At 42.3% G+C, this 27,916-nt stretch overlaps 1 protein-coding gene across 5 annotated transcripts in view; it reads right to left on the reverse strand.

Annotated features, from left to right (window-relative positions):
• LOC106603505 (nuclear receptor corepressor 1) overlaps positions 1-27,916 on the reverse strand; it is a 106,593-nt gene that overhangs the window by 55,724 nt on the left and 22,953 nt on the right. For all 5 annotated transcript variants that reach the window (XM_014197283.2, XM_014197285.2, XM_014197282.2 and 2 more), the window contains exons 4-14: positions 26,913-27,132; positions 26,426-26,608; positions 25,181-25,303; positions 23,105-23,161; positions 22,889-22,941; positions 17,137-17,203; positions 15,822-15,994; positions 13,020-13,110; positions 12,502-12,680; positions 10,452-10,506; positions 10,162-10,263 (exon numbers count right to left, since the gene is read on the reverse strand). In XM_014197283.2, coding sequence (XP_014052758.2) covers positions 10,162-10,263; positions 10,452-10,506; positions 12,502-12,680; positions 13,020-13,110; positions 15,822-15,994; positions 17,137-17,203; positions 22,889-22,941; positions 23,105-23,161; positions 25,181-25,303; positions 26,426-26,608; positions 26,913-27,132 — 1,303 coding nt within the window. The remainder of the gene's footprint in view (positions 1-10,161; positions 10,264-10,451; positions 10,507-12,501; positions 12,681-13,019; positions 13,111-15,821; positions 15,995-17,136; positions 17,204-22,888; positions 22,942-23,104; positions 23,162-25,180; positions 25,304-26,425; positions 26,609-26,912; positions 27,133-27,916) is intronic.

Raw genomic sequence — 27,916 nt, forward strand, 5'->3', positions numbered from 1 at the left:
CTGCACATCTATTATTATGTCTCTCCAGAGATGTTCGATCGGGTTCAAGTCCGGGCTCTGGCTGGGCCATTCAAGGACAGTCAGAAACTTGTCCCGAAGCCACTCCTGTGTTGTCTTGGCTGTGTGCTTAGGGTCATTTCCCTGTTGGAAGGTGAACCTTCACCCCAGTCTGAGGTCCTGAGCGCTCTGGAGCAGGTTTTCATCAGGGATCTCTGCACTTGCTCCGTTCATCTCTGCCTTGATCCTGACATTTGACACAATCCTGTCTGTCTCGGCGCTCTACGGACAATTCCTTCGACCTCATGGCTTGTAGAACAATCAAGGATTATCAATAGAAACTGGATGCACCTGAGCTCAATTTCAAGTCTCACAGCAAAGGGTCTGAATACTTATGTAAATAAGGGATCTATTTATTTTTTATAAATTGGGGGGATGGAAAATGAAAAACCCATTTCAAATTTTTTACAAAGGCTGTAACGTCACAAAATGTGGAAAAAGTGAAGGTCTGAATACTTTCCGAATGCACCGTATGTAACGCTAACCCACATTCAGACCACTGCTCAAATCCAATGGAAAACACTCAATCATCAACTCAACTGCAGCCTCCAACTATGTTTTTTTTTTTTTTACTCTCCAAGCAGAGAGCCTTGTTGGATTTGAATGAGGGAAAACAGAGTTTCAGGGCTGACTAGGCAATTATGAAACAAAAATGACAAAATGTGCATAAACCTTATTGATTAAAACTCCTCCAGTGTTCTTGTGAGGGAAACAATATGAAACACGTCTGAAGTAAAACAGCACGGGCACTCCGTTGGTAAGCAGAGCTCCAAGGCACAGATAACCTTATTGTGTGAAGTGAAGTCTGCATCTCACCCAATGTAAAAGCAACTGCCACTCTCACTCCCTCTGCAGAAATAAAAGGTTCTGACAAGTTTCTCACCATAACCAAATTGAGGAAATTACCTTAAACCCCCCGAAAAAGTTAAACAAAAGAGCCTACTGATGCGCATCAACATATTTTAGCAGTTAGGATGGACGGAGACTAGAATTGAGGATGACTGGGTGAGTTCACAGAGAGGGAGTCTGACTTTCCTTTTTGACCTCCCTCTCGCTTTCTCTTCCCTCAGGCTCTGGAAAGCAACACGGAGCCTCCCGACTATGGCAACCAGATTAAAAAGATTCCTGGGAACGTTTGCTGTTCCCCAGCCCTTCCATAAATCAGTCTCAGCAAGCCAGCCCAGACCTAGATCCACTCTGTTCTGCTTCTATGCCTGGGGCCTGGTTCTTATTTACCCACACAACACATCAAGAGCCTACGCTCACTCAGCTCCCAAACCTTACACTCCTCACAAGCCCCTGTGGTTCTACTGCTAGCCTGATACACAGAGAGAGGGAGGGAGGGAGAGCTGGGGAGGCACTGTGGGCTAAAGGTCACTACAAGCTCCACTCTGTTGATCTATGTGCATGCATGTGCCTTTTGGTAACATTATATCCTTGCCGATCTCACTCCCATTCACAAGGGGGCAAAAGCAAAGTATTTCATTTTTGTCTTTTCATTTTGAGTCGCCTTCCCTTGCTAGTAGGGGGCAGCAGGTAGCCTAGTGGTTAGAGCATTGAGCCAGTAACCGAAAGGTTGCTAGATCGAATCCCCGAGCTGACAAGGTAAAAATCTGTCATTCTGCCCCTGAACAAGGCAGTTAACCCACTGTTCCTTGGCCTTCATTGTAAATAAGAATTTGTTCTTCCATGACTTGCTTAGTTAAATAAAGGTCAACTTCTTGCAGATTAATGGGACGCTACCGGTCCCATTTCGACAATTTCCTGTGAAATTGCAGAGCGCCAAATTCAAATTACTATAAATATTAAACTTTCATGAAATCACAAGTGCAATACATCAAAATAAAGCTTAACTTGTTGTTAATCCAGCCGCCGTGTCAGATTTCAAAAAGGCATTACGGCGAAAGCAAACCATGTGATTATCTGAGGACAGCGCCCAGCACACAAATGCATTACAAATCATTTTCAACCAGGGAGTTGCGACACGAAAGTCAGAAATAGCGATATAATTTGCCTTACCTTTGAAGATCTTCTTCTGTTGGCACTCCAAAAGGTCCCAGTTACATTACAAATGGTCCTTTTGTTCAATAACATCCTCTTTATATCCATAAAAACTCAGTTTAGCTGGCGCACTTCAGTCAATAATCCACTCGGTTTCCCTCCTTCAAAATGCATACAAAATGAATCCCAAACGTTACCAATAAACTTATCCAAACAAGTAAATCAACGTTTATAAATCAAACAATAGGTACCCTAATACGCAAATAAACTATCAAATTTAAGACGGAGAATCGTTAGTGTCTTTACCGGAGAAAAATACCAAAGAAAGCGCTCTCATTCACGTGCTTGGAAACACTACAGCCAAAATGGGAGCCACCTAGAAAAACTACAATTTCTGGCTCATTTTCCAAAAACCAGCCTGAAACTCTTTCTAAAGACTTGACATCTAGTGGAAGCCTTAGGAACTGCAATCGGGCACAATTTCGCCCTATTATAAAAGTGCCAGCCATTGAACTCAGTGGTAAGATGATTTTTTTTGGGGGGGGGGGGGGGGGCGGTTTGTCCTCGGGGTTTCGCCTGCCATTTCAGTTCTGTTATACTCACAGACATTATTTTAACAGTTTTAGAAACTTTAGAGTGTTTTCTATCCAAATCTACCAATTATATGCATATCCTAGCTTCTGGGCCTGAGTAGCAGGCAGTTTACTTTGGGCATGTTTCTCATTTAAAATTCCAAATGCTGCCCCCCTATCCTAAAAAAGTTTATCATTTAGATTTGGATAGAATTTTGATGAACCTAAAAAGTAACTTCTATTACCATTGCCAACTATGTAAAAATAACCTACATAAAGCCAACAAATAAAAATATTGCAGCCTGCAGGTAGAAAATATCCTGATAAAAATAAATATCCTATAAATCACATTGGCTACACATGGCCTGTCTGCAAGGAATTTGATACAATGTTTCAACTATTAACTTGGGTCAGGCCTGAAACTCATGCTAGAAAACTTGCACCATTGTATAAAATATTCTGGGCCCTCAGAGTTTCCTGCTCCAGTGAGCTCCGGACAGACATAGCTATAGGCTTTGTGCCAATGGATAAGAAAATCAGGTAGGCCTATTTTATGACGTTTCCACCGAACAGAGCATGACATTTATTAACCCCTTTCACACTGAGTGGTTATCGAAAGAGAGCTGGAAAGAGTTTTCAAATAGGCTACGTTGAGGAACTATTGTCACTCTCAATGGATGTAAAAAAACAACTTTGTTTACTTGCTGTTTGAGGTGAAAGAAATTACTTTGAGAAGTTCCACAGTGGTGGCAGTTCGATCCCCAAATGGCCACATTTATAGGCCTACATTTGCGCACAGGCCAGGTAGCCTAGGCCTTCTATGTATAATTAGGTGTCCTTACTCAACATTGACAGGAGAGCTACAAACAAAAGACAAAGAATAAAATTGACCACTCCTAAATGGAATGAAAAACCAAAACGTGTTCCTCACAAGTGTAGCCGAGGTTGTCCGCTCCGCAAACAACGTGTCCACTGACAATGAGAACGGTAAAAGACGAATAATAATAATAATAATAGTAAATTGAATGCATTTTCATAAATTACCGTAACATTGTAGATTAAAATGTATGGTTTTTAATGGTAAAATGAAGTACTGGTGTGCCATCCCCACGGCCAACACAGTGGATTAGTCCTCTGAGACAGGTGTGAGTCAGACAGGTGTCTCACGTGTTTGTTTGTTTGTTTGTATATATATATATATATATATATATATGCGCGCGACTGCTCGACATGATATGCGCGCGACTGCTCGACTAAAAACATTCTTGATTGACCAACAGCCTATCATCCTAACAATTGACTAAATGGGGTCAGCCCTACATGCAAGGGATGTTTTGTTTACATTTTTATTTAGCTTATATTGCATGTGCCATATATAGTTCCTTAAGTGTTTACATTTAAATGTTTGCGTACATTTTTTAAAGCATTATAAAAAAGGCAAAATATATTTTGCAGAAAATGTAACTTATTATTTTATAGCTGATTTGCTCATATCCAAATTGATAGTTTTTTGCCATCCAAGTTACCAGGTTAGCTAGCTCGGTAACATTACTAAACGAGGTCATTTGTTATCAAACAAAAAATTTGTAGTTTAAAATGTAGTTTAAGTAGTTTAAAATGGCCCGTGACCTGATTTATGGAATTCTATAAAACGTGCGATTCGTGGTAGAAAGGGGAGAAGATATAGCTCCGATAATATAGGGCACAACGTTTTGAGTTGTTTAGTCTATAGACACGCGGTTTTCAGCAATGTGAATCCGCAATGTGGTTGCTGTGCTCCGTTTTTCCCTCTATGACAGTGGCACTCGGAGACTGCGATGACAGTGAAGCCTAGTCAGACCGTAATGTGCACTTGTTCTTACAGCCGAAGTTCAAACATACAATGCATCTACGTTTCTCGCGATCGAGCCGCTCCAATAATTAAACAAATGTAACAGAAGCCTCACTGTCAGCACACCCCAGATCGCCATCACGGCTAAATAACATTTTAAAACTGATGGAGATACGGAGAGAAGCAGCTGAGTAAGCTAATGTAGGCCTAATGCTAATGGCTGGTTAGGTGATGCGGCTGACTGATGACAGCTGCCACACGTGATATTGGATGAAGCACTGATTCTGATATGACACATCTGACATCACGCTCTGAACTGTGTTATATATTCTCATTGTAGGAAGCGCAGGGATGCATTCTGCGCTCAGTCAATTTCGATATGAGAAACATGCGGGTGTGAAAGATTCAGCAGACTGCTGGCATTACACATCTGGCTAAAATACTACTGTAGCTCTGCTGGAGTCACTTTTATTGATAACTTTGACACCTTCTGGAAACAGAAGACACTCTACAGGAATGACGGAGTCCATCCAAATCATCTTGGCTCATGGACTTTGTCCCGCATTTCAAGGCTGCGTTGAAACAATGACTGGTAAATGATCCAAGACCAGCTCAGTTAATCCCTACCATTTTGTCGTCATAATGCTGCATCAAATGTACATGATTATTGGCAAACACAATGTAAGAAATTAAATGTATGTAATTGCACTGAATACATCAGTTTATCCTACAGCTATGGTAAGCAGAAATCATGAGCCTATAAACCAGAGTTACACTGTTAGCACTGAGGCGGTGTGCAATAGTAGGAAGACCACTTTATGCAGCTCACCCTGCACTATCAGCATCAATATGAGTAAGTCTACTTCTGATAAGCTTCCCAGTAAAGCATTAAAAACAATCCAGCAACCCAGAAAAGTGCTAAAAATAGCCCATATTAACATATACTGCTCAAAAAATTAAGGGAACACTTAAACAACACATCCTAGATCTGAATGAAAGAAATAATATTATTAAATACTTTTTTCTTTACATAGTTGAATGTGCTGACAACAAAATCACAAAAATAATCAATGGAAATCCAATTGATCAACCCATGGAGGTCTGGATTTGGAGTCACACTCAAAATTAAAGTGGAAAACCACACTACAGGCTGATCCAACTTTGATGTAATGTCCTTAAAACAAGTCAAAATGAGGCTCAGTACTGTGTGTGGCCTCCACGTGCCTGTATGACCTCCCTACAACGCCTGGGCATGCTCCTGATGAGGTGGCGGATGGTCTCCTGAGGGATCTCCTCCCAGACCTGGACTAAAGCATCCGCCAACTCCTGGACAGTCTGTGGTGCAACGTGGCGTTGGTGGATGGAGCGAGACATGATGTCCCAGATGTGCTCAATTGGATTCAGGTCTGGGGAACGGGCGGGCCAGTCCATAGCATCAATGCCTTCCTCTTGCAGGAACTGCTGACACACTCCAGCCACATGAGGTCTAGCATTGTCTTGCATTAGGAGGAACCCAGGGCCAACCGAACCAGCATATGGTCTCACAAGGGTTCTGAGGATCTCATCTCGGTACCTAATGGCAGTCAGGCTACCTCTGGTGAGCACATGGAGGGCTGTGCGGCCCCCCCAAAGAAATGCCACCCCACACCATGACTGACCCACCGCCAAACCGGTCATGCTGGAGGATGTTGCAGGCAGCAGAACGTTCTCCACGGCGTCTCCAGACTCTGTCACGTGCTCAGTGTGAACCTGCTTTCATCTGTGAAGAGCACAGGGCGCCAGTGGCGAATTTGCCAATCTTGGTGTTCTCTGGCAAATGCCAAACGTCCTGCACGGTGTTGGGCTGTACGCACAACCCCCACATGTGGACGTCGGGCCCTCATAGAGTCTGTTTCTGACCGTTTGAGCAGACACATGCACATTTGTGGCCTGCTGGAGGTCATTTTGCAGGGCTCTGGCAGTGCTTCTCCTGCTCCTCCTTGCACAAAGGTGGCGGTAGCGGTCCTGCTGCTGGGTTGTTGCCCTCCTACGTCCTCCTCCACGTCTCCTGATGTACTGGCCTGTCTCCTGGTAGCGCCTCCATGCTCTGGACACTACGCTGACAGACACAGCAAACCTTCTTGCCACAGCTCGCATTGATGTGCCATCCTGGATGAGCTGCACTACCTGAGCCACTTGTGTGGGTTGTAGACTCCGTCTCATGCTACCACTAGAGTGAAAGCACCGCCAGCATTCAAAAGTGACCAAAACATCAGCCAGGAAGCATAGGAACTGAGAAGTGGTCTGTGGTCCCCACCTGCAGAACCACTCCTTTATTGGGGGTGTCTATAATTTCCACCTGTTGTCTATTCCATTTGCACAACAGCATGTGACATTTATTGTCAATCAGTGTTGCTTCCTAAGTGGACAGTTTGATTTCACAGAAGTGTGATTGACTTGGAGTTACATTGTGTTGTTTAAGTGTTCCCTTTATTTTTTTGAGCAGTGTATGTAGCCTAAGAAACAAGGTCCATGAAGTCAATAACTTGCTTGTAACAGATGACATTGATATTCTGACTCTATGAAACTCACTTAGATAACACCTTTGATGATTCAGTAGTAGCAATACATGGTTATAACATCTAACGAAAAGCCAATGGAGGCGGTGTTGCGGTCTATATTGAGGACCACATTCCTGTAAAGCTTAGAGACGATCTAATGTTAAATACTGTTGAAGTAATATGCCTACAGGTTCAACTGCCTCACCTGAAGCCCATTCTTGTGGGAAGCTGCTTTAGACCAAGTGCTAACAGTCAGTATCTGGATAATATGTGTGACATGCTTGATAATGTGATATCAACAGAGAAGTATACTTTCTGGGTGATTTAAATATTGACTGGCTATAATCAAGCTGCCCACTCAGGAAAAAACTTCAAACTGTAACCAGTGCCTGCAACCTGTTTCAGGTTGTCAGTCAACCTACCAGGGTAGTTATAAACAGCACAGGAATTAAATCAACATGTATTGATCACATCTTTACTAATGCAGCAGATATTTGCTTTAAAGCAGTATCCAAATCCATAGGATGTAGTGATCACAATTATAATAGCCATATCTTGGAAAACCAAAGTTCCAAAGGCTGGGCCTAATATAGTGTATAATAAGTTTTGTAATGATTCACATGTTGATGAAGTAAAGAATATTTGCTGGTCTGTGGTGTGTAATGAGGAGCAACCCAGACACGGCACATTTATGAAGCTACTTATTCCAGTTACTAATAAGCACACACACAATAAGAAAATTACTAAAAACTGTTCAATCCCCTTGGATTGATGAGGAATTGAAACATTGGACGGTTGAGAGGTATGGCATTTAAATCTGGCAGCCCAACTAATTGGCAAACGTACTGCAAATTAAGAAATCATGTGACTGAAGAAAACTACACTATGAAACAAAGACAAATTATATATAGAATGATAGTAAAAAGCTTTGGGGCACCTTAAATGAAATTTTGGGTAAAAAAGCCAACTCGGCGGCTCCTTTCATTGAATCAGATGGCTCATTCATCAAAGACCACTGATATTGCAAACTTCTTTAATGACTTTTTCATTGGCAAGATTAGCAAACTTGGGGATGACATGCCAGCAACAAACATTCACACTACACATCCAAGTACATCAGACCAAATCATGAAAGACAAGAATTGTACTTTTGAATTCCGTAAAGTCAGTGTGGAAGAGGTGAAAAAATGATTGTTGTCTATCAACAATGACAAGCCACCAGGGTCTGACAATCTAGATGGAAAATTACTGTGGATAATAGCAGACGATATTGCCACTCCTATTTGCCACATCATCAATTTAAGCCTACTAGAGAGCGTGTGCCCTCGGGCCTAGAGGGAAGCTCAAGTCATTCTGCTACCCAAGAATAGTAAAGCCCCCTTTACTGGCTCAAATAGCCGACCAATCAGCTTGTTACCAACCCTTAGTAAACTTCTCAACCACTCAACAAGCACAGCACTTACACAAATGAATGATGATTGGCTGAGAGAAATTTATGATAAAATGATTGTGGGGGCTGTCTTGTTAGACTTTGGTGCAGCTTTTGACATTATCGATCATAGTCTGCTGCTGGAAAAACATGTGTTATGGCTTTACACCCCCTGCTATATTGTGGATAAAGAGTTAACAGAACAGAGGGTGTTTTTTTAAATGGAAGCCTCTCAAATATAATCCAGTTACAATCAGAAATTCCCCAATTTTACTAATGACATGCCACTGGCTTTGAGTAAAGCCAGAGTGTCTATGTATGCGGATGACTCAACACTATACACATCAGCTACTACAGAGACTGAAATGACTGCAACACAAAGAGCTGCAGTCAGTTTCAGAGTGGGTGGCAAGGAATAAGTTATCCCTAAAACGAAAAGCATTGTATTTGGAACAAAACACTCACTAAACCCTAAACCTCAACTAAATCTTGTAATAAATAATGTGGAAAGTGAGATGACTAAACTGCTTGGAGTAACCCTAGATTGTAAACGGTCATGGTCAAAACATATTGACGCAGTAGTAGCTAAGATGGGGAGAAGGCTGTCTATAATAAAATCAATGCTCTGCCTTCTTAACACTATCAACCAGGCAGGTCCTACAGGCCCTAGTTTTGTCGCACCTTGACTACTGTTCAGTCGTGAGGTCAGGTGACACAAAAAAAGACATGCACCAAGCTGTCTGTCTAAACTACTGGCACACAGCTTGGACACCCATGCATACCCCACCAGACATGCCACAAGAGGTCTCTTCACAGTCCCCAAGTCCAGAACAGACTATGGGAAGCACACAGTACTACATAGAGCCATGACTACATGGAAATCTATTCCACATCAAGTAACTGACGCAAGTAGTAAAATTAGATTTTAAAAAACTGAAAAAAACCCACACCTTATGGAACAGCGGGGACTGTGAAGCAACACAAACATTGGCGCATACACATGGATATAGTACTGTAGATATGTGGTAGTGGTGGAGTAGGGGCCTGAGGGCACACAGTGTGTTGTGAAATCTGTGAATGTATTGTAATGTTTTTAAAACTGTAAAAACGGTCTTAATTTTGCTGGACCCCAGGAAGAGTAGCTAATGGGGATCCATAATAAATACAAATACGTAGTAGCTGACCCGTGTATGGACCCTAAAACATTTGGTATTAATATTAGTTCAGAACAGTGGTTTTAATGTTTAATTGCTTCCACTGGTTCAGAAAATGTAGAAAATGACTGAGCAAAGGAAATGCAACTGTTAAAATGTCAAACTGCTATTGTGGAATGTCATGCTTCAGTACTACTCCACATTACGGGCATATAGTTATTTTGCAGTTCTCATGCTGTATGTTACTCATATGGTAAGTACGTATTTCTTGCATGAGAAATATAAGGAAAGATATTAATGCCACCAGTACAGGTATTGTGAAAAACACAAGTCTCGTCATCAATGAATTGCGTGGTAGGCTATCCTTTGGCTGCTTCTTCTGTTCGCGAGTGATGTAGTAAATGTCCCATTCCATAGAGTTATCTCTCCAAACAACTAGTTGCTCCATTTGAGGGACACTCGAAAACGAGGGGGGGGGGCATTGGCATGCCAGACAGCCTCTCAGTATTTCCAAAGCCCATTCATTAACACAAATACATTTTGTCATTCCCTAGTGAAGATGCTCTTTAGAACTCACATGGTTTCTCCCTCGCCGTCTGCCGTAGTTTCGTCTCACCAGTGTCTTGTAGTTCTGGTTCTTCTTGGTCAAGTAGTAGTACAGGACACAATCGGACACACACTGCAAAGAGAGAGGAGATGACAGAGGGACATATGAGCCCATGAAACATTTAAATAACAGACAACAAATGTAAACCGTGTGTTTTGGGTTTGTTGGATTAGCTTCATAAACATATGGGGGAGAGTGGAGAATAGGCTTTACTACAGAGTAAAATCACCAGAGAATGAATTCAATCCACTGTAGCTCACCTTTCTCTCTAGATAAGAAGCAATGAGGCCAAAATTTTTTGGGTGCTGAACAAACCTGTGAGAAAAACAAGGGAAAATAGTCACGGTTAAAGCTACATTTTGGGATTCAAAAAATAAACGGCAGCCCTGCCACTTGTTTTGGTATACAGCTGAGGGATGGTTGCCTGGCTACCCAGACTCCTTGCTCCGTCGCCAAAGGCGACACCACGCCCACGGACTTACGTTTTTTTCTCTGCAAAAGTCTGGATCTGAGTACCTCCGACACGTCACCAAATGTGATTGGTCCAGAAACCGATGGGTTGGGCCAGAGCCAGAAAACACGTGGGTAATGCGTCAATGCAGTCGCTGAGGACTGTTTTCTACAATGCCCCTCACAACAAATTACTTCAGTGATGGCAGTCTCAGACTAAAGTATGTAGCAAACGACTTTAGTGTGAGTCGTCAGGCTAGATGGTGCTAAAGAAATATATCCCCTCTCAAATTCATAGCCAAAGTACTTCTGCTAAGTGAAAGAATACAATGTTGAGTTAGGATGCCACTAAACTCCATAAATAATATTTGCAGCCTAGAGTCACTAAATGCTTTTCTATCCTTGGCAGGAATTTGATACATTTTGGAAATCCAAGTGAACTTGGATTCGCGGTGGGAAACAAAATTAAATTCATTGAGGGAATTTGTTGAGAATTATATTTTTCCACAAAGCACTAGCCAAGAGGTCAGAAGTATCTGTGGATAAAATACAGGATATTGGAGGGCCTCCCGAGTGGCACAGCGGTCTAAGGCACTGCATCGCAGTGCTAGAGGAGTCACTACAGACCCGGGTTCGATCCAGGGCTGGATCACAACCGGCTGTGATCAGGAGTTCCATAGGGCGGCGCACAATTGGCCCCGAATGAATGATTGATTGATACAATAGCCTGCAGAAGTATTGAAATTTAGGCCTAAGTAATGTACAGTATTAAGACTAAAACAGGATATCCCTTAAGTATACACCTCGATGGTGGTTATACAAGGCTGCTATACTAAGCCAACTAATGATAATGACATTAATTATAAAAACGAGATCAAGAAAAAGGTGTTATTATAAATATTATTTTTCAGACAAATTATAAATAATATCAGAGGCTGTTCTAACGAAGAAAAAAATAAAATAAGAAATCCATTATTACGGCAAAGATTAAAAACAGAGGCTTGGTGCTCACGAAATCAGTAGGCTATTAAACAAACACTCAAGCAGGCAACAAAAGCTGGATCAGTCTTATTTATGTAGATATACTGATGATTTAAAAACTCAGGCACATTTAACAGTTAGGCAATTGATTATAGACCTAATGAAGTTCGGGTTTCCCCTCTCCTCACTTTTCTTAGACAATAAGGCAAGGGCTGTTATCTCCTCATTCTTCTGCTGGCCCCAGTATTGTTCTCAATACCAATATGCTGGTTAACTTTGCGTTTATGCACATGGCGCCTTTTCTTAGACCATGTTGCCAATTCAACAGCACACTGATGCGTTTCAGAACCATGGACAGCAACCGCTATCCTACAAGGGATGTTATAAAATAATATAATTTTTATTAGTGTTGCACCATTGTTCTTATGTAATATAACCATATACAATTTCAGTAGCACGTCTTAGACTGCGCCATCCCCACAGCCTCCTTAATGGATCAGTCCACTCAGTGCGAATCAGACAGGTGTCTTGTACACCATGATAATTTATTTATTTTTTGCTACTGCTCGACTAAAGAAATCTCGGTCGACCAACAGCCTATTGACCAAACAATCGACTAGTCGACTAAATGGGGTTAGCCCTAGCTCCAAGTGATTTTAACTGAGAATCTGTTCAAAAGTATTCCTACACATAATAGAGATATGTGATCGTAGACAAATGTAAGCAAGGACTGAAATTGTTTAAATCAAAATATTGTCTGTTGGGCATCTTGTGGTCAATGTTCCAGCCCCCTGACCATCTGCTCAAGAATAAATCGTCCCACAGCTGAATCTAGTTGATGATGCCTACTATAAGGACAACAAAATAACTGGAACTCACTTTTCTTTGAAGATCTCCTTCTCGTGTTCGGTCCACACATTCATGAACTGCCGAGCCTTGTACACCTTCATGGGGTCATCCGTCAGGCCGTTCATGTTGATGAACCTGACTCGCCTCTGCTCGGTGTCGTACATCATGGGTGGGATGACGGACAGCTGTCTCATCTGCTTCTCGTTATTCTATTGGACGAGAGGCGTTTTAGCGATTTCGATTTTTGTTAACCTTGTTTCAACTTGAACTTGACTCTGATGATGATTGAATGGCTGCATCCAGATTCTACACCGTTCTTCCTAAGTATGTACTTGCATACTTGGTCATTAATTTAAAAGCATAGGATTGGTGCAAGCATTGGCTGGAGGGAGTTTCAACCATTGTGAAATCCATGACAGGAAGTGCACAGAGAGAAGGATGGACAATCGGGATGAAGCCAATGACACGCCTACAATTCTTGAGAACTAGAGGAAGTGGTAATGGACGATGACCTTAAACTGAGAGGTTTCAAAGTTGACAGCACTCACCTCCTGTTCAGAAAGGCCATCGATGATTTCAGAAATCTCATGCTCGCTTCTGGCAATGGTCGCAGACATTCCAGTTCCTCTCTGACCAACCCTAAATTGGAGAACAAACACGGAAATTAAGAAACATAATGACCTTTTAAAAATACCAAATGTGCATCCTCCATATAACAATACTGGGTAGGTGCCATCACATCACAGTGTGCCCCTCCTTCCCTCATGACCCTTCCGTTACCTCTTCACTTGAAAGAAGAAAAACAAAAAGAGGCTAAATCAAGCTGTAACAAACAGGTTTTCTGAGAAATCTGCAAACAATGCAGGGAAAACATTATGTTTGCTAACAAGGCTGTTTAAGCATTGAGGAAGAAGTTTACCTCCCTCACCACTCCTTTAATCCTTAAGAGTCGATTGATGCACCCTTCAAAATCTGTCTGTTTAAACTAGCGATGTTTTTTGTATGGGCTACGTCTTAATCCACCGCATTCGCCTATGTCGGCCTTCCACATCTCTAGTGGAAAGTGGCAGAGCTACAGCGCCATTTGACATCCCAAAAGTCGGTCATCTCACAAAAACGTAGGTAGCATCCGAACGGTTTGGCCCAGAAACTAATATGACCACTACCTAGAAAGATGACTCATGAACATGATGGTGTTCTCTGTTTTGCTCTACAACCCCTACAAGTGTCACGTGACTCTTCTGAAGGTAACCCGGGACCGGTTAAAAAAAAAAAATGTAAGTGGTTGTGCCCCCCCCCAAAATATTGTTAAATATGGGTCCACATTTTTTTTATATAATCCGAGCTCTCATATCTTCTAGATATTGGACAAACACTTGAAAACCTTATTCCTTATGATACATTTGACTGAATGTTCTGCCATTTATTAAAGTGTATTATTCAATGCATTTCTATGGGCCATAGCAGTAAAGGTCAAATTCAATTTTTATTTTATACCTACAGGGGTCCTAAAATTCAAAATCAAAAACCGTAATTTCCGGACTATTAAGCGCACCTGAATATAATCTATACCCACTGAATTAAAAAAATGTATATTATTTTGAACATAAATAAGCCGCACATGTCTATAAGCAGCAGGTGCCTACCGGTACATTGAAACAAATGAACTTTACACAGGCTTTAACGAAATACGGCTTGTAACAAAAAATAAAAAATAATCAGTAAGCTTTAGTTGTCTTTTTGCACTGAGTCAATTCCTCACGCTGCTGTTTCCAACGTCTTATCATCGACTCATTAAGACCAAGCTCCCGTGCAGCAGCTCTTTTTCCTTTTCCAACAGCCAGATCAATCGCCTTCAACTTGAAAGCTGCATCATATGCATTTCTCTGTGTCTTTGCCATGATGAGGGTGACAAAATGACTACCGTAATCAGAATGGATGGGAAGTTTGAGAGCGCTCGATTTAATCTAAACAGTAAACAAAAAAGTTGTTTGACCTTAACCTTTTCGGCAATTTCATTGGTCTAATGAAAGCTTCATGCCGCCAGAAAACTGAGCACGTCACAGAATGTGTTTTTTTTTTTTTTAAATAAATAAATTGAAAGCGGGAAAATTCCATATATTAGCCGCGTCATTGTTTAAGCCGCGAGGTTCAAAGCCTGGGAAAAAAGTTGCGGCTTATAGTCCGGAATTTACGGTAGCTAAATGATCCATGGTATGACCAACTTAAAACAATTCCAAATGTTAGCTTAGTCGAACCCCTCTCCCCACAGAATACTTTTAGGGGTTAACCTACTTTCTTTTAAAATAAGTACAAATGAATGATAAAAAAAAAAAACATTTTACGAAGTTTACATTTAGGGAGTTTGGCAAATGCCTTTGAAGTGGAAAACTGAAAATCACAAGGATCAAAGACAAGTAGAGTTGCTTCCTTGTTCTTATGAACTTGTAATGGTGGCTAATGTCTTAATGCTGGGGCAACAATAGCCCCAGTAGCACAAAAGGCAAAGAGCCAACATGAATCCAATTAAACATAGACAACATGTTGTGACCAAACAAGTTAATCTTTAAATTGACTGAAATCATTCAAACTGGGAGGAAATTACTGCATTTTGGACTAGTAAAAAATACTTCTGAAAAATACACAATTAACTTTTTAATCTGGACTGTATTGCATCATGAATCAACATGCCTTGACACATCCTGACCCAAATGTTGACTCTTTATGGCTACAATGATAGCATCCAAAATATGGGGAAATTTCTCAAAAGGAAATAGTTTAAAAATACAGACCAGGGACATTGGTGTACAAAAAAAAAGTGGGGGGATAAATGTGCTAGACTTTTGAGGCTAATCACTGCTTGCGCTCTCTTTCTGCCTGGTCTAGTACTACCAGTCTGAACAAACAGCCCTGACCTGCCTATTAACAGCCTTGCTCTGAGATTTCAGCGAAAGACCCATGCCTGTGTGCCAGGAACAGCCAGACACTGGCTGGACTCTGTCCCCTGACACAGCCAGCTGATAAGCCCACTGCAGACTGCCTTCAGCACACCACCTAGGATGCATCTGAATAGTGTGAAGAGTCCTCCACTCCTTGTTTCATCTCCATTATGCACTGAACAGAAAGAAACTGGACAATGATAGCAATTTCTTATTATATGAGGCACTGATTGTATTGCTTTCACCTTTGTTGTGTCAAAACAGTGGGAAGAGGGGAGGAACCTCGTCAATGCATTTTGAGGCGGCGGCGAGAGGACGCAAGCAATCAAGGGAAGACTCTAGATTAATCTGCTACATCGTAGCCGCCAGGCAGAACAAGAGAAAAGTTGAATTACAGTTCACTGAGTTTACCTCTGGAAGCGCTCCTGCTGCTCTCTCTGCTTGCGTATCTCGGGGAACTGTCTCTCATAGTACTCTCTGGTGCGGCTATCTTTGGCCTTGCGACGCGGGTTGTTCTCCATTCGCTCCACCTTCTTCTCCCACGCCTCCATCAGCTGGTCATAGCGCTGGCAGATGTTCTGTTCCTGAACCACACAATAATACACATTTATAAAAAGGGGATTTGAATGTTGAGGTACAAAATGATGATGATGACCTTAAGCAAACCTTAGCCATGGTTAAGTAGAATGTATCCAAAAATCACACATTTTCTGCTGATGATACCCTGCCCTATTGGTCATATTTCACCTCTCAAAACATAATGCTGGCCACAACTGTCAAATCCAGAAAGTTCCATTTTCCATCTTGGACTTGAAATGTTTGATGTGGAACATTACGGCTTTTACAAATGATGTGCATTAACCAAGCATTTACTGTTGCAAAAGAGAAGAGCTAGAGAGAGTCCCATACACGGAGGACAATACAGCCTTGTTTCCACTCAACCAGCAAGGGCCAAACAATCCACCTTCCTCTTGGCAGGTGGCCAAGCTGCGCACTGTGCTGCAATTGTCCTGACCCTGCCTGGAAGCAGCCAGCTAAAAGTCGCACTCAGTTAACCATAGCAAAGCTACCTTTATCATTTAAAAAAGGAAAACGTTTACAATGGGGGTGATCATTAGTAAAAACTATATTTAACTATGGGCTGACTAACTGATAAGAGTAATTTCGCTAGCCAGTGCTGTTTCGGTCTGAGGTCTGTCCCTTGATGTCATTGGTTACTCAATCCATTGACTATTGGAAAGCCACTGATTGGACTTGCAGTACCATACTAGTAGGGATGCAAGGAGATACCCTGTTCAAACAGAATTAGTGTTATAAACATGTCAACCATGAAATTATGAAACCAATAAGAGGGCATGTAAGCTGAAGCTAGTGTGCGTGACTGCCACCTATTAATTTAAAATTCAATTGGCGTCAGAGACCTGCAGAGGACAATAAAACGCCACCAAATTGAGAAACGCGATGCAGTTTAACATACCGTGTACGCATACAGTTAGAGTTTGCAAATGGGGTAAACAATCAAAGTATTATTGGCCATGGTCCGTTTGGGTCATCTTTATGAGAGCACAGCTTGTGTGGTGGAGATTTACGACCATGTCAGTCAGGCTGTCCGTGTGTGTTTGGGTTCAATTGTGTGTATCAGTCTGTTTTGTCCAAAGCATTCAACACATTCCTTGAAGTTTCCTTCCCTTGAATCCCTCCCTCAACAGCAGGGAGAGAGACTTACCCTTTGTTTACGAGCATGGTTCCTTCTCTTGAAAAACAGAATCAGCTTCTTCCTCATCACTTGATTACTGGGAGAGAGATGAAACAAAATTGTTCAGTGAGGTGTGCACTGATCTAGGGTCCATAGGGACACTACTGTTACTGTAAACAATATAACAAAATGATCCTGTAGGAAATAGTAAACAGGTACACAATATTATATGCTCACAAAACATGCCTATTTAATAGCACTAAAATAGTCAACCTAACAATCTGACTTTCACCTCTCCATGGATATAAAGAAATCGATAAGGAGAGGATCCTGTATCAACAACCCAACCGCTGTCCATCATTGGTCAAAAAGAGCTGGGCAAACAACATCACTACTTCCTTCCTACAACACAGCAGCAGACTGCAGAGTCATTACTTTAGAGGGGCACCAAAGCCATAGAGGGGAGAAAACATCTGTGGTGTAGTAAATAGCATTCTCTCCAAAAGCAACATGCAGTGCATGAGGTATTTCACAAAGAGATTGCAGACACAGTAAACAATCCTGAAGAAACAGGGTCATTTTAGATGTTATTTACATGCCGTCTGATCGGTGTGTAGCAAGTACTTTACACACACGGGCCATGGGAGGTGCTCTCATTACCTTAACTAGGGTTGCAAAGGGTCGGGAACTTTCCGGTAAATGTCAGTAATTTTTCTGGAAATTTTCCATGGGAAGTTACGCCAGGGAATTTTGCTTAAATTCATTAAAAAAAAGTTAGCTTATAACAGTGAACCTTTTCTGTTGGATACAGAAAGCAATTCTAGGTCTTGTGGCATATTTTGGTTTAACTATCCCCAATTCAATGAATTGCACCTTCCGCATGCACAGTGCACTCTTCCATCACATGTATAGTCGTGGCCAAAAGTTTTGAGAATGACACAAATATTAATTTTCAAAGTCTGCTGCCTCAGTTTGTATGATGGCAATTTGCATATACCGTAATTTCCGGACTATTAAGCGCACCTGAATATAAGCTGCACCCACTGAATTTAAAAAATATATATTATTTTGAACATAAATAAGCCGCACATGTCTATAAGCCGCAGGTGCCTACCGGTACATTGAAACAAATTAACTTTACACAGGCTTTAACGAAACACGGTTGTAACAAAAATAGGCTTTAACGAAACACGGCTTGTAACAAAAAATTTAAAATTAGCAGTAAACAGTAGCCTACAAAGAAAGTCATTGGTCACTATCTTCCTCCTCCTGTGCACTGAAACCATCTCCTTCGGTGTCGGAGTTGAATAGCCTCAGAATTGCTTCATCCGATACTGGATCGTTTTCATTGTTGCTCTCGTCACTTTAATCCGGAGGCAAATCCCCCGCTGAGCCCTGTTCAACACGCAGCAGTCCAGCCTTTCGAAACCCGTTGATGATAGTGGATTTTTTGACAATGCTCCACGCTGTCAGGACCCACAAATTTGAAAGCTGAAAAAATCCATATATTAGCCGCGCTATTGTTTAAGCAGCGAAGTTCAAAGCGTGGGAGAAAAGTTGCGGCTTATAGTCCGGAATTTTCGGTACTCCAGAATGTTATGAAGAGTGATCAGATGAATTGCAATTTATTTCAAAGTCCCTCTTTGCCATGCAAATGAACTGAATCCCCAAAAACATTTCCACTGCATTTCAGCCCTGCCACAAAAGGACCAGCTGACATGTCAGTGATTCTCTCGTTAACACAGGTGTGAGTGTTGACGAGGACAAGGCTGGAGATCACTCTGTCAAGCTGATTGAGTTCAAATAACAGACTGGAAGCTTCAAAAGGAGGGTGGTGCTTGGAATCATTGTTCTTCCTCTGTCAACCATGGTTACCTGCAAGGAAACACGTGCAGTCATCATTGCTTTGCACAAAAAGGGCTTCACAGGCAAGAATATTGCTGCCAGTAAGATTGCACCTAAATCAACCATTTATCGGATCATCAAGAATGACAAGGAGAGCAGTTCAATTGTTGTGAAGAAGGCTTCAGGGAGCCCATGAAAGTCCAGCAAGCACCAGGATGGTCTCCTAAAGTTGATTCAGCTGCGGGATCGGGGCACCACCAGTACAGAGCTTGCTCAGGAATGACAGCAGGCAGGTGTGAGTGCATCTGCACGCACAGTGAGGCGAAGACTTTTGGAGGATGGCCTGGTGTCAAGAAGGGCAGCAAAGAAGCCCCTTCTCTCCAGGAAAAACATCAGGGACAGGCTGATATTCTGCAAAAGGTACAGGGATTGGACTGCTGAGGACTGGGGTAAAGTCATTTTCTCTGATGAATCCCCTTTCCGATTGTTTGGGGTATCCGGAAAAAAGCTTGTCCAGAGAAGACAAGGTGAGCGCTACCATCAGTCCTGTGTCATGCCAACAGTAAAGCATCCTGAGACCATTCATGTGAGGGGTTGCTTCTCAGCCAAGGGAGTGGGCTCACTCACAATTTTGCCTAAGAACACAGCCCTGAATAAAGAATGGTACCAACACATCCTCCGAGAGCAACTTCTCCCAACCATCCAGGAACAGTTTGGTGACGAACAATGCCTTTTCCAGCATGATGGAGCACCTTTCCATAAGGCAAAAGTGATAACTAAGTGGCTCGGGGAACAAAACATCAATATTTTGGGTCCATGGCCAGGAAACTCCCCAGACCTTAATCCCCTTGAGAACTTGTGGTCAATCCTCAAGAGGCGGGTAGACAAACAAAACCCCACAAATTCTGACAAACTCCAAGCATTGATTGTGCAAGAATGGGCTGCCATCAGTCAGGATGTGGCCCAGAAGTTAATTGACAGCATGCCAGGGCAGATTGCAGAGGTCTTGAAAAAGAAGGGTCAACACTGCAAATATTGACTCTTTGCATCAACTTCATGTAATTGTCAATAAAAGCCTTTGACACTTAGGAAATGCTTGTAATTATACTTCAGGATTCCATAGTAACATCTGACAAAAATATCTAAGGACACTGAGGCAGCAGACTTGTTGAAAATTAATATTTAGGTCATTCTCAAAACTTTTGGCCACGACTGTATAGCTGACTCTCAAAATCTTGCACACTAATGAGATGATATAGAGCCCACACTACTACACTGCCTGAGTCAAGGACTACATACTTTCTGGTAAGTTTTGATTACGATACTGGGTGGGGTGAATAAATTGTATATGACATTTTTTGATAACTAGTAAATAGTCATCACTGCAGCTAATGTAGAAGGAAAAGCTGTGTACATTTGCAAATACTGTGCCAAATCATATGTGAAGAAGGCAACAAAGATGCAGAATCATCTGGCCAAGTGCATAAAGCTCCCCCAGCGCTCATAAACAAGCAACCTCTGACGAAAGCCCCTCTACTTCAATTCAAGGTGAAAATTATGAATCAGACACCTTATCAACAGCAACAGCTCATGGTCCTCCTGAATCAGAAGATTTTTTTTTACTCAATGGAGGAACGTAGTCAGAGAAATGCTGATGAATGTTTTGCTTGAGCTGTGTATGCAACTGGTTCACCTCTGATGCTCACAGGCAATGTGTATTGGAAGAGATTTCTGAATGTTCTTCGCCCAGCATACACCCCTCCAACCAGACATGCTTTATCCACCCATTTGCTGGATGCAGAGTTCAACAGAGATCAAGGTCAAGCAAATCATAGAGAAAGCAGAGTGCATTACAATCATCTCTGATGGGTGGTCGAATGTTCGTGGGCAAGGAATAGTTAACTACATCATCTCCACCACTCAACCAGTATTCTACAAGAGCACAGACAAGGGACAACAGACACACCGGTCTCTACATTGCAGATGAGCTGAAGGCGGTAATCAATGACCTTGGACCACAGAAGGTATTTGTACTGGTGACAGACAACGCTGTGAACATGAAGGCTGCTTGGTCTAAAGTGGAGGAGTCCTAACCCTCACATCACACCCATTGGCTGTGCTGCTCATGCATTGACTCTGCTCCTCAAGGACATCATGGCACTGAAAACAATGGATACACTCCACAAAAGAGCCAACGAAATGGTTAGGTATGTGAAGGGTCATCAAGTTATAGCAGCAATCTACCTCACCAAGCAAAGTGAGAAGAATAACAGCACCACATTGACGTTGCCCAGCAACACCCGTTGGAGTGGTGGTGTCATGTTTGACAGTCTCCTGGAGGGGAAGGAGTCTCTCCAAGAAATGGCCATATCACAGTCTGCCGATATGGACAGCCCCATCAAGAGGATCCTCCTGGATTATGTATTTTGGGAGAGAGTGATAAGCAGCCTGAAACCTATAGCAGTAGCCATTGCACAGATTGAGGTAGACAATGCCATTCTGTCTGATGTTCAGACTCTACTTGCGGATGTAAGAGAAGAAATCCGTACTGCCCTGCCCACTTCACTGTGGCGCCAAGCAGAGGAAACTGCAGTTCTGAAAGACATCAAAAAGAGTGAAGACTTCTGCCTGAAGCCCATACACGCCACAGCGTACATGTTGGACCCCAAGTATGCTGGCAAGAGCATCCTGTCTGGTGCAGAGATTAACAAGGCCTATGGTATCATCATTGCTGTGTCTCACCACCTTGGCCTGGATGAGGTTCTTGAAAGTACACTTCCAAGCAAGGGCTGTGGGATGGAGATGCAATATGGCAGTCGTGCCAACACATCTCATCAACCACCTGGTGGGAGGGACTTTCTGGATCTGAGGCTCTTTGCCCTGTTGCCTCAATCATCCTCCAAATCCCACCAACATCAGCTGCCTCAGAGCGCAACTGGTCCTTGCTTGGGAACACACACACACACCAAAGCCCGCAAAAGGCTGACCAATACAAGGGTTGAAGAATTGGTGGCCATCCGGGAAAATTTGAGGCTTTTTGAGCCTGACAACGAGCCATCCTCAACAAGGTTGGAAAGGGACAGTGAAGACAAGGCATCAGAGTCTGATGTTCAAGAGGTGGACATTGAGGAGGTCCAGGGAGAAGACATGGAAGCCTGAGAGGAAGACAACCAAAGCTTTAGTTTAGACTATGATTTTACAGATATATGTTGAAAACGTTTTTGGGAGATGCGATGGGTCATTGGGGATCATTCAATATTCCCTTTCTTTTGTTGTTCAGTGAAATCATTCCATGTGAAGGGTCAACTCATTTAATTAAAGTTACATTCGTAACTAAATGTTTACGGGTTTTTTTCTATTGGAAGGATTTAATCATCATTTGCAATTATGCCTACTTATGATAAGGTAAAAGGTTTATGTTTCTGTCTCCATATGATATGGTAAATATATCCAATGCAAAAAAACATCTACATTTAAATGGTATTAATATCAATTTGCATATATTTCCATTAATTCCCATATATTCCTGTTAATTCCCACAGAACGTTTCCACCTCTGAATATTCCCAAAATGTGCAACCCTACATACCATCGCTGAGGGGTAAGAACAGTGGTTGGGCCACCTTAAGCACAGAGAAGACGTAAAGTCCTCAACCGTAGGCCAGTTTCTCATGGTTAGACCCACACAGCCTGGCCTTCAACCCTACCATCTACACCACTACATTAACCTAGCTATATGTTTCCTTCATTTTACACCGACGGATCCTCTTTTTCAATCTTTCTCACGTGTGTCAACGGAGCAAACAGAGAATTCATGACCCAGCTGACAGTGCAGACAAAACTCAACCATTAGTTATCAAAATAGAGGTTCATATACACACACTTCTATATATATATACACACACACCATACATGCAAGAAACAAAGTGCATACTCACGTCTTTATGTTGTCATGGTAAACTTTTGTATCCGATGGCTGATTATATAGGGGCTAAGAAAAAGGGAGGGGGGGGGGTAGAAATCAGTCTAAGTAATGACTTTCATTAGCTACTAGTATTATAATAGCTCAACTCATTGCTACCATATGCAGTTTTTCAAAGAACCTCATCTAGGAAACAATCATTCAACCACTGAAAACCCCCTCAACCACCTACCAGTTCAACCTTAGGACCAAGACCTTCGAATATCTTATGGGCCTCTTCAGCTTTTTTCTGAAATGTAATAAAATACAATATGATGATAGTTAGTAGGTCTCAAAATAATAGAAACCCGTCACTCAAAGTAGTAGTCCTTTGTGATTTAACACACTGTGTCCTGCAGGCTCTGTGGTTCCGTGTTTATTACAGCTGCATAAACTCTTGCCAGCGTAGGACAATAACTATTTGGACACATTAATTTGTTAAATATCTTCCCTTTTTCCCCCTCAACTAGGTATAATTATATAAAAGAAACGCTCCAATATTTTAGACTCCCCAAGCGTCTGAACTCTGAAAATACCACATATTTTTTCCCAGGCAGCACTGTGCGGCGAATCTCCCTGCGCAAAAGAGGAAAGCCAAGGGAGATTGTCGGGCAAGGTTATAAAACGAGTTTCAATAAGAAGCTCAATCAGCTGAGCGAGTGACTGAATAAATTCTCCGAAGCATGTGATCTCCATGTACTGTATTTCCAAACTATTTTACATAACTAATAGGAATGTGTCCATCTCTGAAATCTTTTTGCATATTGTTTGCTTGTGATTTTTTGTGGTTTCTAAGCTTTTGTCCAAATTACACAAAGAATTGAGAAGCTACAGTTGTTTGAAAAGCAGACACACAATACAAAGACAGAAAATAGTGTTCCGGTAGAGTATAATTAATAGACCTTGGCAATAGTGACCGATCACGTATCACACAAGACCGTCAACTCTGTAAAATAACCTAAAAACACGTAAAAAAAATTAAAAAAAATATTCTCTTTTCATAAAAACTCTGCCCAGATACTGCTGTGGCAGATAACCAAGACCACAAGGGGAATGTTCTACGTGGCCCGTAGCTCTGCTCTCACAGGCTGGGCTGAGGAAAAGCCTTCCTGCTAAAAGGGTTAATGGCTGCCTGAAAAGGATGCAGTGCAGACACGACCAACAGTAACCTCCACACACACACACACAGACAGTCCCTCCCTTTTCCTTCTGCTAAAAAACACAAGATAGACGCAGTCTGTGGCTGTACTCCTTTGCTCAGCCGGGGGATTGCGCGGGAGCAGTTGGCACTCCCTCACATGCTACCTGCCTTACCTGGGACCACTTTAGAGATAACCGTTTTTCTACAGTAAAAAGACTACAGTAGCCACTAGGATGTAGACAAACAAGGCAACCATGACTGCAGATGTATAACATAGCAGTAAACCTATTTACGGTAGTCTCAAAATGATTAAACATTTATATTATGTAATACATTTTATTTTCATTTCTATTTCAAAATGGAGCACACTTTGTTAATAGCATGTATTAAATCATATGAAATAAAGTAATTCAAATAATTTGACTCACCCACATCATTATACCTGGATGCAAAAGCATCAACTCTGAAACAGTTTTATTTGTTTGGGCTAATGGGTAATAGCTTCTACCTGAGCACATGGCACATGGTAATTGCATGCAATTCACATATTCCGTGTAGATGCCGATAATTAGCATAACACTCTGTACTCAGTCCCTCTTTCCCATTTGTTCATTGAGCAGCGTTGCTGTGTGAGCCAGGCGGGGGAGAGCTACTATAGCGCTGCACAATTCACAGCCATGTCGCGGACGCAGGCGGTGACTCCACTTCCGGCAGGCATAATTTTTTGGGAGAGCTGGGACACTCTTTACGATTTTATACTCACCCTTTCTCTCTCCAAATGTCTCACTCGCTGACAGAAATACACACGAGCAAAATACACACATACACACAACTCCACAGGGACCGTCTTGAAAAAATGTCAATGATGCATGAACAACAAGACTTCACGGAATCCTGGATGACATTCAAGCCTTTCTAGCCCTAGAAACTTATACACAAGCATTGTAAGACTTAAGTATTGCTTTGCATTGCCCCGCCAGATTCATAACTTTTTGCATGTATGGAGTAGATAACAGTACAGCGTGGTAAAACAACCAGAGACATGGAGAGTTGTCTGTGTAGTCACAGGTATAATAAAGGTGGAGTGCAGCATGTGTACAGTAGAGGAGGATTCCCTGGTAAACCCACCCTGTTCTCGTCATAGATGATCTGGACAATGCTGCGGTGCTTGTTGTGTTCCTGTGGTATGGGGGGAGGGGTCACTGGCTTTTCTGGCTCCACTGGCTTCGCCGCTTCCTCCTCCAGTTGTTGCTAAGAGACAACATCAACACATCACCTCTGTCAATAAACGAGTGTGTGCTCAGACAAACACACACAGGAAAATATATGGTAAACTTCCTCTCCTCCATAAATCATACAATTCTAAAATTAGGCATGGGTTTCATGCTGCATATTCACGCTTTCTAATTCCACCTCGTTTCAGCTAATGGTGGTGGCTGGACAGGAGGACAAGGCTCAGTGTTAATCTGATTCCAGTCTCTGATATGTGAGGCTCATGACGGATTATTCCCCACCCACTTGTTTTAGGGCATTTATTTTAAGAGCTCTGTAATGTAACTGATAATGGCTGATCTATGCACCATCTAAGACTGTTGACAGATAGTTGAACTTGTAGTGTGTGTCCAATAGCTGAACTGCTGTGTCTGTGTGCGTTTACATGCTTAAGTAAACAACCTGGTTATAGAAAGCCGCCTGAGATTAGGGGCTCCTGGAATACCTTGAATAAATAAATCCCAGAAAATCCTGGGAAAAGCTTCAGAAAAACATAAAAATGGACTTCTCCCAAAGCCAAGCACAGTTTACCTTCCTGTCTAATGAGTAGGGATTCCAAAAATATATGTTTTTTTCTATCCAACCACAAAAATGTTTAAAGCAAGTTAATGCTCGCGTCACCAGGTCAGGACAGGAAGAGCGCTTGACATAGCAAATAATCCCACAGGCAGGGGGGGAAACCTGTAGCTCTGCCTGGAAATGAGTGGCCCTCCCTGAGACTACTAGTTAACCTGTGGGGCTTAGCTTAAGGCCCTTTAACCATGCCTGGCTCACTTCCAACAGAGCCTGGTTCATTTCCACCTCCTCGTCACTGAGACAAGGCTTTTCACGCAGTTATAATATCTTGTGAAATATTTGTATTAGTGGGTATGTATGCATTACAAAAATAAATTTGTTTTAGGTCAATCAACATTCCATCAGATGTCATTTTGATGCATTTGGTTTATGGGCACTGTTTAAATCAACTCTAATATTTATGCTATTGGCTAGAGCTCCAAGATAGGAAATCTTTCTTATCAACACAAATCACAGAATATGAATAATTTCAACAGGTCTGGGGCAGGCTAGTAAAGTGTGTCATGTAACAATGGCCTAACCCACCTGCTTCTTCTTCAGCTTGAAGATCTGCTGCTCCACTTTAGCGATCTCTCTGTCCACACGGTCCATGCTCTGGATCAGCTCCTCCTTGGACAATCTGGAGGGCGAGCTGTCAGGCACCTCCCCCACATGGTGCAGCCCTCCTGGGGCCTGGGACTCGGCTTTCATGCCACTGAACTGGGTCTCCTGGAACACAGACAGAGAAAGTGTGAGTCCACTGCAGTCAACGAGGGTTCAATACATTGTGTATGTTTGAGATTGACTGCATTGTAGTTGGAATGCACAGTCACTGACGGACTGTACAGAATCTACAACTCAACTTGTATCCCAAATAAATTATCATTATGTGATCAAAATGAGCCATGCTGCACCACACTTTGCTGAAATCGATATCCCTCAAACATATTGAAAGTCATTGAGGGTTTAATACATTGCTTTAGCCATCGTTTTCTATGTCTTTATTAGAACTAGGTAGCTAGGCGACGTGCACCTTCTTGACCTCCCCTACGTTGGCTCTGAGGCTGTCCTGGACCTGGTGGGACTGCAGGGATAAAATGATGCCCCCGGGCAGGGCACCGCGGGCGAAGTGGGCCTCGGAGACAGTCTCCATGCGGGGCCGCTTGGCCTCCAGAGCCTCGTGGCCGTCAGCCTGCTGCTGGGAGGTGACACTGTGGAACTGCTGCTCGTAGCCATGACGTCTCTCTGGGGGCCTGGAGGGGGAAGGTAAACATCAGATCACACACTCCTCCTGATACAGGAATAACATCTATAGTGACTACCTTCTACAATGACTACCTTCTACAATAACATCTATGCCAGGGGTGCTCAAGTATTATTTGAGAAGGGCCGGTCACACAAATTTCCTAGGTGGCAAAAGTCCAGATGGATAGTCATTCATCAGCATAGCAACAAACCCCAACCCATGCTACCCCAAACTGTTGTTGTTGCAATTCTACATATTTTTCATGTCTAATGCATGTTAATATGATACCAGGGGTCATACATAGCCTTACCGAGATGCAAAGAATCTTGGTCGACTGAGAGTTGTCTGATCTTCCAACTAATTGATTGAATTTTAATGTATATTTTTCCATTTATAGACACATCCTATGAGTTTATCAAATCAACTTTATGCACTGAGATGGTCTGAGGCTTTAAGCGCACCGCTTGATGAAATAATGAAGACAAGTGACTAGGAAGGTGTCCGAATGCAATTGACTTGATTGTGCTCATATTTGTTGTGCGATAGATAAATAAAAGTTGACAAAAAAAATCCCTCATTCGTTGAGAAGAAAAAAAAGAAAAAGATTCCCTAAACCCTTGCTCTCTTTACGTGACACAAAGTATGCGTCGCACGCACGTGACCAATAAGCCCTGACCTAAAGCATATCATAATCACATCAATAAAATCGCTTATAACAAACTCCAAACACATGACAGCAAAATGGATGCAGAGGATGTGACAAAAACTTGAAAACGGGGGAATGTTTACTT

This window comes from Salmo salar, chromosome ssa04 (assembly GCF_905237065.1).
Source record: "Salmo salar chromosome ssa04, Ssal_v3.1, whole genome shotgun sequence".
Lineage (NCBI taxonomy): Eukaryota > Metazoa > Chordata > Actinopteri > Salmoniformes > Salmonidae > Salmo > Salmo salar.